Source organism: Mustela lutreola, chromosome 2 (assembly GCF_030435805.1).
Source record: "Mustela lutreola isolate mMusLut2 chromosome 2, mMusLut2.pri, whole genome shotgun sequence".
Taxonomy (NCBI): domain Eukaryota; kingdom Metazoa; phylum Chordata; class Mammalia; order Carnivora; family Mustelidae; genus Mustela; species Mustela lutreola.
The window spans coordinates 71397246-71410590 of NC_081291.1; the positions used below are offsets into that span (position 1 = coordinate 71397246).

General features: G+C 36.9%; 1 protein-coding gene across 50 annotated transcripts in view; it reads right to left on the reverse strand.

Moving 5' to 3' along the window:
• Positions 1-13345, reverse strand: part of CLASP2 (cytoplasmic linker associated protein 2) — a 184007-nt gene that overhangs the window by 110821 nt on the left and 59841 nt on the right. For 27 of the 50 annotated variants that reach the window (XM_059162220.1, XM_059162270.1, XM_059162269.1 and 24 more), the window contains 2 exons: positions 4285-4367; positions 1926-2018 (listed from right to left, as the gene is read on the reverse strand). In XM_059162220.1, the coding sequence (XP_059018203.1) occupies positions 1926-2018; positions 4285-4367 (176 nt within the window). The remainder of the gene's footprint in view (positions 1-1925; positions 2019-4284; positions 4368-13345) is intronic. The other 23 variants (XM_059162231.1, XM_059162224.1, XM_059162218.1 and 20 more) reach the window with 1 other exon arrangement.

Below are 13345 nucleotides of genomic sequence, written 5' to 3' on the forward strand. Positions count from 1 at the left end.
ACTAAAATAAAATTATATCTACTCTTTACCCAACAACCCCACTTTAAAAAACTTAATCTACAAAAATAAAAACACCATTGTTATAGATGTGTACAAGGATATTTATTGCAATATTGTTGAAATAGCAAAAAATAAAAAAGTGTAAATCCATCAAATGGGAAATGGTTTAATGAATTACATGGTATCTTTTAACTAAGAAAAAGAAGCACATATTGGTGCTTATTTATTTGCATTCAGCAAATATCTGAGCAACTACTATATGCCTGGCACCTACAGCAATTATACTGAAAGGGCATAATTTATGAAAGAAACTGAATGAAAACAAGTTATTGAGTAATGTATCTAGTATGATATTTATTTTTATAGAAGTGGGAGAAAAAAACTGTGTTTACCTTATCATACATATATATAGAAGAGGATATACTCCAAAATGAAAACATCTGTTTCCCTAATAGGGAGTAAACTATTAACTTTTTCCTTATAATCTTCTGTACTGTTCCACTTACTGCAATGAGCCCATGTCACTTTTTCTAATTAAAAAACTGAAAGGCCATCTGTGTTTCCAAAAGAGTTGTTTTGAAGTAAAACAAAAAACTCATTTAAAAAAAATAATAATCTCTACAAGGAACACAGAGCTTGAACTCACAACCCCTTGGACTCCTGACCCCAAGATCAAGAGTTGCATGTTCTACTGAATGAGCCAGCCAGGCATTCCAACAAAAAACTCTTAAGTACAAAGTTTGTGTTTTAATTTGACAACATTTAATTTGTCATGTTTCTGCACAGATTACCTATGACAGAGGTCTATCTCAGACTAACCTCAGAACTGAAGATAGAATAATAAATCATATTTCGCAAATATGGAGCAATGTTACTTTTTGTTAAATATTTCAATACCTTAAAATATGCAAACTTCCTATTAAAGAGAAGCTGAAAAATCTTTTGTTTGTAGCACCATAAAGCACAATTTTCAAAGGGCCACATATGATTTATTAATCAAAATGGAGATGGAGAGTTCTCAGAGCATAAGTCTTCAAATGGAACGCTTTGGGGTGCCCAGGTGGCTCATCTGGTTACGCATTTTGGCTCAGGTCATGACCCCAGGGTCCTGGGATCGAGTTCTGCATTGGGCTCCCTGCTCTACAGGGGAGTCTACTTTTTCCTCTCCCTCTACTCTTGCTCGTGTGCTCTCTGTCAAATAAATAAATAAAATCTTAAAAAAGAAAAAAGAAATAAAACCCTTTCTCTGGCTTCTTGAGGACACTGAGGTTCTCATTTGGAACCTCATATATAAATGTGACAAATTAAAAAATATTAAAATATACAGTCTTTTGTTGATATAGATATTATTTTAAAAGTACTTATCAAATATTTTATTCAGAAATTTAGGATAAAATACTCTGAATTCAAGGAGACTTTTTTCTTTTTAAATCACGGGTGAAAAATATTCATCATATTTTTCATCATTGTGAGAAAATAAAGAAAAAAAGCCAGACAAACAGACATACTGTTGTAAACTGATGTCAATACTATGAAACTATTGAGCACGGAGGCAAAGTGAACTAACTGCTTTACAGGAAAAGTTTATAAGATCTGAGAACACTGCCTACTGATGAACAACTATGTAAACCCACACAAAGCCATCACAGAGACATCAGTGAAGCTCACACTTTCTTGTTCAGTCATTAAGTAGCACATGTGGAGAAACTAATAAATGAGATAGGCTCCATGGATCAGCAGAAACAATAAAAACTGACCCTAACTCAGAAAATTCCAATTACCTCAAAGTGTTTTTCCAGAAAGAAATGTTAGCTTTCATACCTATTTCATAAGCAAATACCATTGTAGTAATATTACTGAATTCCAATGTTTTGGGAATATTAAAAAAAAAAAAAAGAGAAGGGTAACAAAATAAAAAAACTTACTGCATTGGCACGCTGATCCCAGTCATGTTTGTCATCTGACAATATTTCCCTGATTTTATTTAATGTTTCTTCAAGTTCTCGACTAGAATAGATCTTAAAGATATAAAGTTATAACATTAATATTTCTTGCTGTAAGATATATCAAAGCTACGCCCCAATGTTTATAGCACTCTTTCAAGTAATAAGGTTATTTCCCATTATTAGAACCATTATTAATGGAAAATAATTAGAAATAACTAGAAAATAGAAAATAATCTAGAAAATAACTAGAACCATTATTAATGGAAAATATATTATCTTCCTTACCTGTTACCCTTGTGCTATTTCCCTGTTCATGACTAACTTCAGATATACTCTTAAAAATGCTTTGTCATTTAAAAACACGATGCAAATATCCTAAGAACTAATAATAGGCCTATTTTCTCAAAAATGACTTCAGGCATGTACCTACTGCATTCATATAATTGTACACTATTGCAAAAGGACATGATTTAGGTTAGCTCCCCCACACTATAGCCAGGATACTTACATGCATTGTTTCCTCAGGAGTCAACTGTTTGCCAAAAATACTATTATCCTTTCACTCACTTAAATATATTTACATAACAGGGATGCATTATGCCAGGCATGAGGGATATTAAGGCAAGAAAAATAGGCATGGTCTTTGTCTTATGGAGCTTATAATCCAGTCAGGGAGAGAAAAAAATTAATCAAATGATATAAAACTGCAAATAGAAAGTACTGCCAAAGACAATTACAATTCCATGAAAGTCTATATAGGAGGTGTGAACTAGTTAAAAGAGTCAAGCTTGAACTGAGAGCCAAAAAAGGAGGGATCATCATCAGGCAAAGCAGGGAGATTAGTCTTCCTTAGAGTGGACAGCATGTGCAAAGGCTCTGTGACAGAGGAAAGAAAGTGAAAGAAGGCCAAAGCACAGGAGTAAAAAGTGCAAAGAGGGCCAGAGGAAGAGCCAATGACCAAACCATAATCAATCGGTACACATTATTTCTCCACATCACAAAGGTTCAGAGGTGGGCATGTGACTTAAGTCAGTTCAATCAGAAGAATTCTCACAAATTTTACAGGATCAATCAGAAAAGACGCAGAGGGCAGAGAAAGGTGTGAGGCTCAAGCAGTTGCAGCCATGTTGCTGACCACAAGGGAAGACCATGTAGAGGAACCCAGAAATGAGAGATGGAATGAAAGGGAGTCCTGGTGATATCATCCAAGTAATAACAGATACTTCATCAAAAGAGTTTTTTCACTTTCAACAGCCATTAATTTCCCCTTTCGCTTAAAACAACCCCCACCCCCAACAACAGTACAAAGGGGAGCCAAGGCAGGAGATAAGGTGAGGAGGTAGAAGGGGGTCAAGATAACATTCTGTTAGAGAATGACTGCTGGGAGGATTCTGAGCCAGTTCTTTTCCTGCCTCCCAGGTCCCCTCACAACAGCCCCTCTGCCCAATTCAGAAGGCAGGCACGCCCCTCTGCCACTCTGAATCTTATTATGATGCATTGCTCTGGAATATAGTTTAAGGCTCCCCCTTCTCCAACAAGAGAAAAAGAGAAAAGTCAAAAATTTACTTTGGTGAAAGGGTACACAACTTTTCAAACATTCTTTTAGGAGATAATATAAGCATAAAAAGTATGAATACGAATAAGTTAGAAACCTAATGCACTAGAGTAAGTCCTAGATCTCTGACTTTTACAACTGGAGTAAGTAATGGTTTCCACATACAAAACACTAGAAGCACAAATTTTAAGGGGAAGATCATGAGCCCCATTTCGGACAGGTTGAATCTGAGATGCCTCTGAGACACCTATAAGGACATGTCAGGTAAGCTATCAGTGAAGAAATTATTTTGGCACTCAAGAGAAATGCATTATCTATGTAAAGGCAGGAGCTGAAGCCATGAGTCTGAAGGAAGTGACTCAGTAATAAAATGGAGAGGAGAGGACCCACAACTGACCCCTAAGAAATTCCAATATTCAATAGGCAAGTAGAGAAAAGTATGCCTGTAAAGGAGACAGAGATAAAGTGGACAAAAAGGTAGGAGGTAAAACCAAAATAAAATGAAACAAATAAGGGAAGAACAATGTATTAAAAACAATTTTAAAAAAGTACATGTAGTTGAACATTGCAATGTCATAATTCATCATGGATTCCATTTTAGCCTGAAAAAATCATTTGAAAATCTAATTGTGCCAACAAGTAACAGCCTGGTAATAATAAACCAAGTATTTTACTTACATAGTCATTTAAGGAAAAAAAGAATTTTTCAAAAGGGACAAAAATAATCGTATGAACAGATGTAACCATTATTCATGGGGAATGCCACTTTACTAGTATCCTTACCTGAACAGAAGGGACATCTGTAAAAGCTTTTATAAAGTCATCTTCATCAACTGCTCCAGCACCTCCTTCTTTAGAAGCACCTGCTAATCAAAAGAAAATTAATTTTTTAAGTTTAATTTTAAGCATGTTAGCACCAAAGAAAATGTGAAAAATATAACTCCTTTAATATCAACAAAGGCACTAATTTTGAAGGACATTCCATTTTATAAGACAGCATTTAAAAAAAATCACCATCTTTCAGGAAAGTCAAGGTCCATAGCAATAGCTGATTAATTCTCTATAAGTACTAAGGTGCGGCTAGTTGTAAACTTCAAACAGTACGAACAGAGCCCTTCTATCCTTATTCTATCCTTATTCAGTACACAAGAAATAAGGTGGAAAGAAAATCATTTAAAAAGGTTAATGGCAATTTTAAATGACACTAAATGTCAATAGATGATGGCGAGTAACAGAGCAGAGGATCCAAAAATGCTGCAGTGTTCAGGAAAGCAAATGTGAAAGAGATGAGGACCTTGAAATTAAATTAAATATGCAAACAAATCTTCCGTTATTGTACATAGACAATAAAAAAGTAAAATTTATAGATAGTAGCTGTTTAAGAGCGAGTAATTAAGCAACTTTCAGCTCCAAGTCCGCTTTTTCATATTCAGTGATGCTGGGCCCACCTAGGATTGAGTAAACCATTTTTCTGCTCATTCTAATGGCTTCCTGTTAAACTCTATTAACAGGGGTGCTCAAAAGATGGAAGTTGATTAAAAAAAAAAAAAAAGAAAGATGGAAGTTGACAGAAGAAGGGACATGCTCCTTCTGGCTTCCTGTTCTTGTCTGTAAAACCTTAGCAACTCTGGCAGGAGACGCCTTTCAGTTAGCAGCACCTGATTCTTGTTGCAGTTTTTCTAACCCTCACTGATGCAGCTCTCAGCCCCATCAGAAACGCCAGTCTGCTAGTATTCCTCACAGAGGTCTGAGCCACAGCTCTGCAGGGGTCCCACCTCTAAGTTTTAACCTCCTCATTTTGTTCTTCCAGCTCTAGGAGTAGGAGCTGTTGACTATAATTACTACCTCCATGACATTTTAGTGTTCTCTTCCTGCATTTTTAATTTACCATACCCATTTAACATATTAATTCTCTCTGTAAAAATAACTGTTGGGGAGCCTGGATGGCTCAATTTATTGAGCGTCCAACTCTTGATTTCGGCTTAGGTCATGGTCTCAGGGTTGTAGAACAGAGCTCATGTAAGGGCTCTGTGCTCTGCAGGGGTCTGCTTGGGATTCTCTGCCTCTCCCTTTGCCCCTCCCCCAACTTGTGTTTGCTCTCTCTCAAATAAATAAAATCTTAAAAGAAACCACAACAGTTATTTTTAAAGACTTACTTATTTCAGAAAGAATGAGAGCATGTGTGCACACAGGCACACACGAATGGGGGGCAGTGGCAGAGAATCTCAAGCAGACTCCACGCTAAGCATGGAACCCAATGCGTTGCCGGTATCACAGTCTGAGATCATGACCTGAGCTGAAACCAAGACTGAGACGGTTAACCAACCAAGCCACCCTGGTGCCCCTGTGGTTTCTGTCTCCTAAATGAACCCTGGCTGATACAGGTAGTACTTAGTTTCTAACTATATATTTACTTCTTCATGGTAGTAATTTAACACACTGAAATCGATTTCAACTACACAAGATGTATATCCTAAGGGATAATTAGCTTAAAAATCTATCCAATTAAAAAGCTAAATATCTCCCCAATTAGGTTTATCGCCTACCAAAGGAAATATTATTTTCAAACTGAATTTAAAAAATTAACACCATCCTAATAAAAAAAAAGAACACTATAAAGATTTCCAAAGGTATGTAAGAAGCTCCTCATCTTAAAAAAACACAAAAACCTTTGAAGATCATCTTTTCGAATTTTAACAGTATAAGAGATGGACCTTAGAACAATGTAACAAAGTTGTAAGACAATAAAAAACTACAAATTAAAAGCAGTGACAATAAACTAAGAGAGGCATGGATGCATGCTTGCCATAGGAAATTAATTTACAATAGTAAATAAATTAGTTATTCCCTAAATATTATAGAAAATCCAGTAACAATAAAACTTTTGACTCCATTCTCAAGATCAGTACTAATAATAGATTACATGAAAATAAATAGCTTAAGTAAAGAAATAGAAAATAAGATACCTAACCGTATTATCTTAACATCTTATACTACATTCATTTATCAAACTCTTATACAGGTTTCTTTCTTTCTTTTTTTTTTTTAATTTGACAGACAGAGATCACAAGTAGGCAGAGAGGCAGGCAGAGAGAGAGAGAGGAGGAAGCAGGCTCCCTGCTGAGCAGAGAGCCTGATGCGGATCTCAATTCCAGGACCCTGGGATCATGACCTGAGCTGAAGGCAGAGGCTTTAACCATTGAGCCACCCAGGCACCCTCTTTTTTTTTTAAGTTTTTGTTTTGTTTTGTAATCTCTATACCCAATGTGGGGCTTAAACCCAAGACCCCAAGATCGACAGCAGCTCTCTCTTCTGACTGAGCTGGCTAAGCACCACTGAGTTTGTTTTGACAATGGGTTCCCTGACAGGAAAGCAGAAGCCTATATTTTTATAATTTCTTCCCAATCTTTGCAGTTGTCTTGCCCAGCCCAGGCCACTGAACAGAAATTTCTTTAGGGACTTGTCCTTATCAAGTAGTTCTTAAACATTCAACACAGTACAGCTTTCTTTACACATTCATTAACTATAGTCTGTCACTTATATACCACTTCTTGCAAATAACTTTGTTATAGTCACAAGTGGAGCCACTAGGTAAGCTTTGAGGAGGCAGCCACTGGTGGAGGAGACCTGTGCAAATGTACCAGAGCAGAGCCAAAAGACAACATCAATGTGCTCAAATGTGGAAGAAAGAACGTTTTACAGAGGAATGGGAAAGTGAAGGGGAGATCAATATGAAGAGTTATTACAGCTTACAGGCAGTTTACAAATGGTATCAAATGCAAATTAGAATGTTAACTCCAACACATTAACCCACCAGCCACAACACAATGTCAAACACCTTCAAGGGAATGCAAAGCTTCTGAGCAAATCCCGAATAAAGCCACGATAATGTACAATTGACTAAGAACATGCATAGGAAAGCCTAACTTTAAAAGTCACAATTCAGGGCGCCTGGGTGGCTCAGTGGGTTAAGCTGCTGCCTTCAGCTCGGGTCATGATCTCAGGGTCCTGGGATCGAGTCCCACATCGGGCTCTCTGCTCAGCAGGGAGTCTGCTTCCTCCTCTCTCTCTCTGCCTACTTGTGATTTCTCTCTGTCAAATAAGTTAATTAAATCTTAAAAAAAAAAAGTCACAATTCACTTTGATCATAATGCCTTAGTTTTATTACCCAGTGAGTTATGTCTTATAAGTAGGGACAAATAACCTAGGGGGGAGAGTAGATAGAATAGAAATTAAATGGCTTTTAAAAGTCCTGCAGAAGCTGCAGAGAAAAAAAAGGCTACAAATACACTAAATGCAGCCTTATGACCAGTTCAGAAGCGACAATTAGGTCTCTAAACCTAGACATGGACATTACCAAATTTCACAAGAACTTGCATGGTTTTAAATAGTTGACCCCAATCTATCTCACTCTTACCTTTGAGAATCATTTTGTATAAGCAGAACTGCTGCTAATAGGAGCATACTGGGTATTTGAATAGTGTAAAGACAGGACATGTTGAGGTTGGCCCTGCTTATCTATTATATGTACTACAAGTAAGCCTTTTTACAATCCTAGTTTGCTTAATGTTTCCCCTCCCCTTGGTTTTGATTTTGTGGCTAAGAAAAGTAGAAAAAGGATCTCTGCACAGGGGAATAATCTGCTGAATAGACTGTTCATTCTCACAAGTATTATTCCATTTTCTGATACAACTTTAAAGTTCACCTAAGAAATACTATAAAATACTTTTAGCACCAGGAAGGAGAATGAATACCATAGGCAGAGAGTCAAAACAAGTGATGGGCTCTAACGTTAAATACTACTGCAAGAAAAGGACAGTGAGTGCATACACAAAGCAGCGATGTATTTAAATAAAGTAAGTTTGAGAGCAGAAGCACTAGTAGAGGCTACAGGGCTGAAGGGATGAGCAATACTGGCTTCCAGCTTGACTAAAGCTCTTTTAAATATAACTGGGTTAATTATCACACTAGAAGATATTAATGGGCAAAAACACAACAGAACAGCTTTGTTCTGTTGCCTAACTACTCTAAAACAGAGGTCAGTAAATTTTTTCTGTAATGGGCCAAGCAGTATTTCAGACTTGTGGGCCATATGGTTTCCGATGCAATTACTCAACTCTGCCACTGTAGCATGAAAGCAGCCACAGACAACATGTAAATGAATGAGCAAGGCTGTATTCCAAAAAAGCTCTATTTATGGACACTAAAATTTGAATTTCATATAGTTTTCACATGTCATAAAGTATTATTCTTCTTCTGAATATTTTTAATCATTTAAAAATGTAAAAAAATTTCTAAGCTCATGCATAGAACAAAAACAAGAGTGTTGGCTGCATGTGGCCCATGACCCAATTTGCTGATCCCTGCTCTAGAACTCACCCTAAACTAGTATTCACTTGATGGGGGCCAGGGCTAGGGGTGGAGTGATTGAGATTAGAGGCTTCTGGCATTTATGAGATAGCATGGTTTCTAGTATGCTAGACTGACTAGGGTAGGTATTCTCAGAAATTACAAAATATTACTTAAAGGTTTAAGTATAAAGAGAAAATTCATTCTACTTAATCCTTAACAACTAATAAGATAAAGTATCAGATACAAAAGTGAATGAGACAAAGGGTAAAGCAATATGTTTCAGATATAGGAACAAGGAGAACAAGTCTTAGAACTGGAAAGGAGCAGCTTCTTCTTATGCTACAATAAAGAGACTAGCCTAAAGAGAAAAATAAATGATAAACATGAGGGGGTTATTATGGCTTAAATCCCAACAAAATTCATATAAAATCCATAATTCTTATTTTCTTTATTAACATATAATGTATTATTTGCCCCAGGGGTACAGGTCTGTGAATCATCAGGCCTACACATTTCACAGCACTCACCATAGCACATACTCTCCTCAATGTCCATCACCCAACCACCTTTACCCTACCCCCCACCCCTCAGCAACCCTCGTTTGTTTTGTGAGATTAAGAGTCTTCATGGTTTGTCTCCCTCCCAATCCCATCTTGTTTCATTTTTTCCCTTCCCTACCCTGCCTATCAAATTCCTCCTATCAGGGAGGTCATATGATAATTGCCTTTCTCTGATTAACTTATTTCGCTCAGCATAATATTCTCTAGTTCCATCCACATCGTTGCAAATGGCAAGATTTCATTTCTTTTCATGGCTGCATAGTATTCCATTGCAGATATACACCACCTCTTCTTTATTCATTCATCTGTTGATGGACATCCAGGTTCTTTCCATAGTTTGGCTATTGTGAACATTGCTGTTATAAACATTTGGATGCACGTGCCCCTTCAGATCACTACATTTATATCTTTAGGGTAAATACCCAGTAGTGCGATTGCTGGGTTGTAGGGTAGCTCTATTTTCAACTTTTTGAGGAACCTCCATGCTGTTTTCCAGAGTGGCTGTACCAGCTTGCATTCCCACCAACAGTGTAGGAGGGTTAAGCCCCATAATTTTTAAAGAGAATTAACCAATGAGAGCATTACCAGTGCTTCTGAAGACTGCTACCAAAAAACAGAGACAGTTTAAAGTAAGAGCCTTCTTTCAAGTAGGGCTGAATAAGATATGCACAGTGGCAACACAAGATTTTTATGCAAAAGAAGGAAGTATGTCAGGAGGCAGAACCCAGAGTTCAGTGCAGAACCAAGAACAGAGGAAAACACTGGTTTAGAGAACCACACTCAAAGAGAGAATGAAAGATTCATCAAAGAAACATTTACCATCCCTGAAGTAAGGGAACCTTACAACAGGTTCCTGTTGGATTTGAGAACTGCTATGTCAGTGAATGTTCCTCCCTTTCTTTTTTTTAAATTTATTTTTAAAAAATGATCTTATTTATTTATTTGTCACAGAGAGAGTGAGAGAGAGAGCACAAGTCGGGGAGCGGCAGGTAGAGGGAGAAGCAGGCTACCCACTGAGCAAGGAGCCTGATGCAGGACTCAATCCCAGGACCCTGGGATCATGATGCAAGTCGGAGGCATTCACTTAACCCACTGAGCCATCACACATCATTTAAAAAAAAAAAAAAAAAAGATTTTATTTATTTGAGAGAGAGAGACAGAGAGTGAGCAAGCTCTGGTGCAGGAGACAGGCAGAGGGAAAGGGAGAAGCAGGCTCCCTATAGGAAGCTTGATGAAGGAATCTGGGATCGTGACCTGAGCCAATGCTTAATCAACTGAACCACCCAGGCACCCTTATTCCTCCCCTTCTTGAATGGAATGCCTATTATGGATACTCTGTCCTGATACCACCATTGTATACTGAGCATTTGGGGTGCAAGTAAGATATCTTTTTAGTTCATTAGCCTCTGGATGGAGAGCAGGCACACCAGAGAATTCTTGCATGTGACCCGATGTAGACTACAAGATCATGGACTTTGAACCTGATGCTTTAAGTGAGTGGAAACTTCTGAGAAATGTTTCTGAGTATATCTTGTATGTGAAAGGCATGTGAATTTTGTGGTCAGAGGACAAACTGCAATAGGTTGTTTAGAAGTATGGTGGTAACAAATCCTCACATTCTTCAATGCTCCTTTCAAAATGTGACTTTGCAACTCTTCCCATCCAAGAGTGGATTCCCCAGCCAACAGGTAGGGAGGGGTAACCTGGGATTCTTGAGATTCTTGAGTTGAGACAGGACCTAGGAAAGGCTGGAGGGGTCCCTGATTCCCCAGTTTTGAGCAGGATTAATATCTGAAGAAAAGCTTCCACAATCCCCAGTTTAGGCCTGAAGAACTCCCTTCAAACAATGAGTTCACAAAGTTCAAATACACAAGGCAAACCATTATGAACTAAGAGTCACAGGTAACAAATAACAGATTTAGCACTATAGATATTGTCCAGTTATAGACTACAAAATGTACATGAATATAACATTTAAAGAAATAATACAGACAAAATTACAAAGATACCAATCAACAAAAGACATCAGGAACAAACAGATGAATTTGGGGGAGGAAGTACCTGACCTACCAGCTATTAAGATTTATAAAGCTAATTATGACAATGTGATATTAGTGCAGGAACAGACCAATTAACCAAATGAACAAAATAGAGACTTCAAAAAATGGTCCACAAATATTATAAAACTTTGATACATGACAAAGAAGTGATTCAGATCAATGTTGAAAGTAGAAACTATGAAAATAATAATGTCATAAAATTCAACAAAATGCTGAGATAAAGGTTTATCAAGAAAAAAGGTACTTCCTTACTAAATATTAAAACTTACAGTAGACATTTTTATTCCCTTGGGAGATGGTAGTTATCCAAATTCAAATAAAATATTCAACCACATACTCCAAAACCACATACTCCAAAAACTAGAGACCAAAAAGAAGAGCAAATAAAATTACCCATAGCACATACTTAAAATACAACTAAGAGAAGACTAATAACACTTCGAACTTCAGTTTACAAGTAAATAGGGGAAAATATGACATCCAAGGCCAGCAATGTCAACTACAGAGTCCTCACAGAAAAATCAGAGGAAACTGTATGGAGGACGAAGATCCTGATAGTGGTGGAATGCAGACCTCTACTAAGATTCCCCCCAAAACCCCCAGGTAAGTAGCACTTAGAAAGGAGAGCTATCCCTTTGAAGCTTGGTGGATAAAGGAAAGGAAGAAAGAAAAAATGACTCTACTGTAATAAGATGCTACTGCAGAATTAGAAGCAGAAAGCCCCTCAGGTATCATTTAATAAAGAAGCTGCCATTTCATTATACCAACAAAAGAGGGCATTCTTGAATGAAAAAACTAAAAATTCTTCCTGGCCTCAAAGAATCACTTGTAAAAAAATTCTTAGGATTAAAAAAAAGAAAAAAAATTCTTAGGATACTTCAGGAAATTTGAATACAGAATGGAAGAGCTTCAAAGGACGTTGAGCATATAGTAAAAATTTACAAAGAATAGGGACACCTGGGTGGTTCAGTCAGTTAAGCATCTGCCTTTGACTCAGGTCATGATCTTAGGGTCCTGGGATGGGAGTCCCACACTGAGCTCCCTGCTCAGTGGGAAACCTGCTTCTCCCTCTTCCCTCTGCCTGCCTCTCCCCCTGCTTGTGCTCTCTTCTCTCTGACAAGTAAATAAATAAAATCTTAAAAAAAAAAATTTATAAAAAATACAAGGGCCAGAAGGAACAAGTTAAATAATATCACAAAGAAATCAGACAAATCCAGAACCTAGACCATCTAAGACAACTGGCCTAGACTCTTCAAAAAATGTATCAATGTTACGGGTATAAAAGTTGGTAATGTGACTGTTTTATACACATTATGGAACCTTCTTGCATATGATAATGATATTATGGATATAATGCAGCATACTTTAAAGTCTTAGGAGGAGCATATTAAATATTTATGGCTGGAATGTCATAACGTCTATAACTTTCCAATTGCTGAGATAAAAAAAGAATGGGTGTGGGAATGTATTTATACAGAGAGTTAAAACAAATATGGCAAACACTAGTTATTCAATCTAGGTATGAGTGTTCACTGCATTGTCAACTTGGTTATATCCTCAAAATTTTTCTTAGTAAGAAGTTTGGGAAACCATGCACTATAAAACTAAAGTAGGTACAGAGATATAGATCTGGAAAACAAGAAAAGAAACTACAGAAAAGAACTGAAATACATACAACAGTACTCATTAAACGAAGTAATGAATGTTTTCTTTAATTGCATGGACATTAATTTGCCATGCATTAAGAACATAAATTAAAAGGATATATTGTTACTTTATATAAAAATAAACTCCAGATATATTGAACAAATTAAATGTAAAATAATGTTTTTGAATAAACTGGAAAACATTTGCATAGCCTTGGGACTGGAC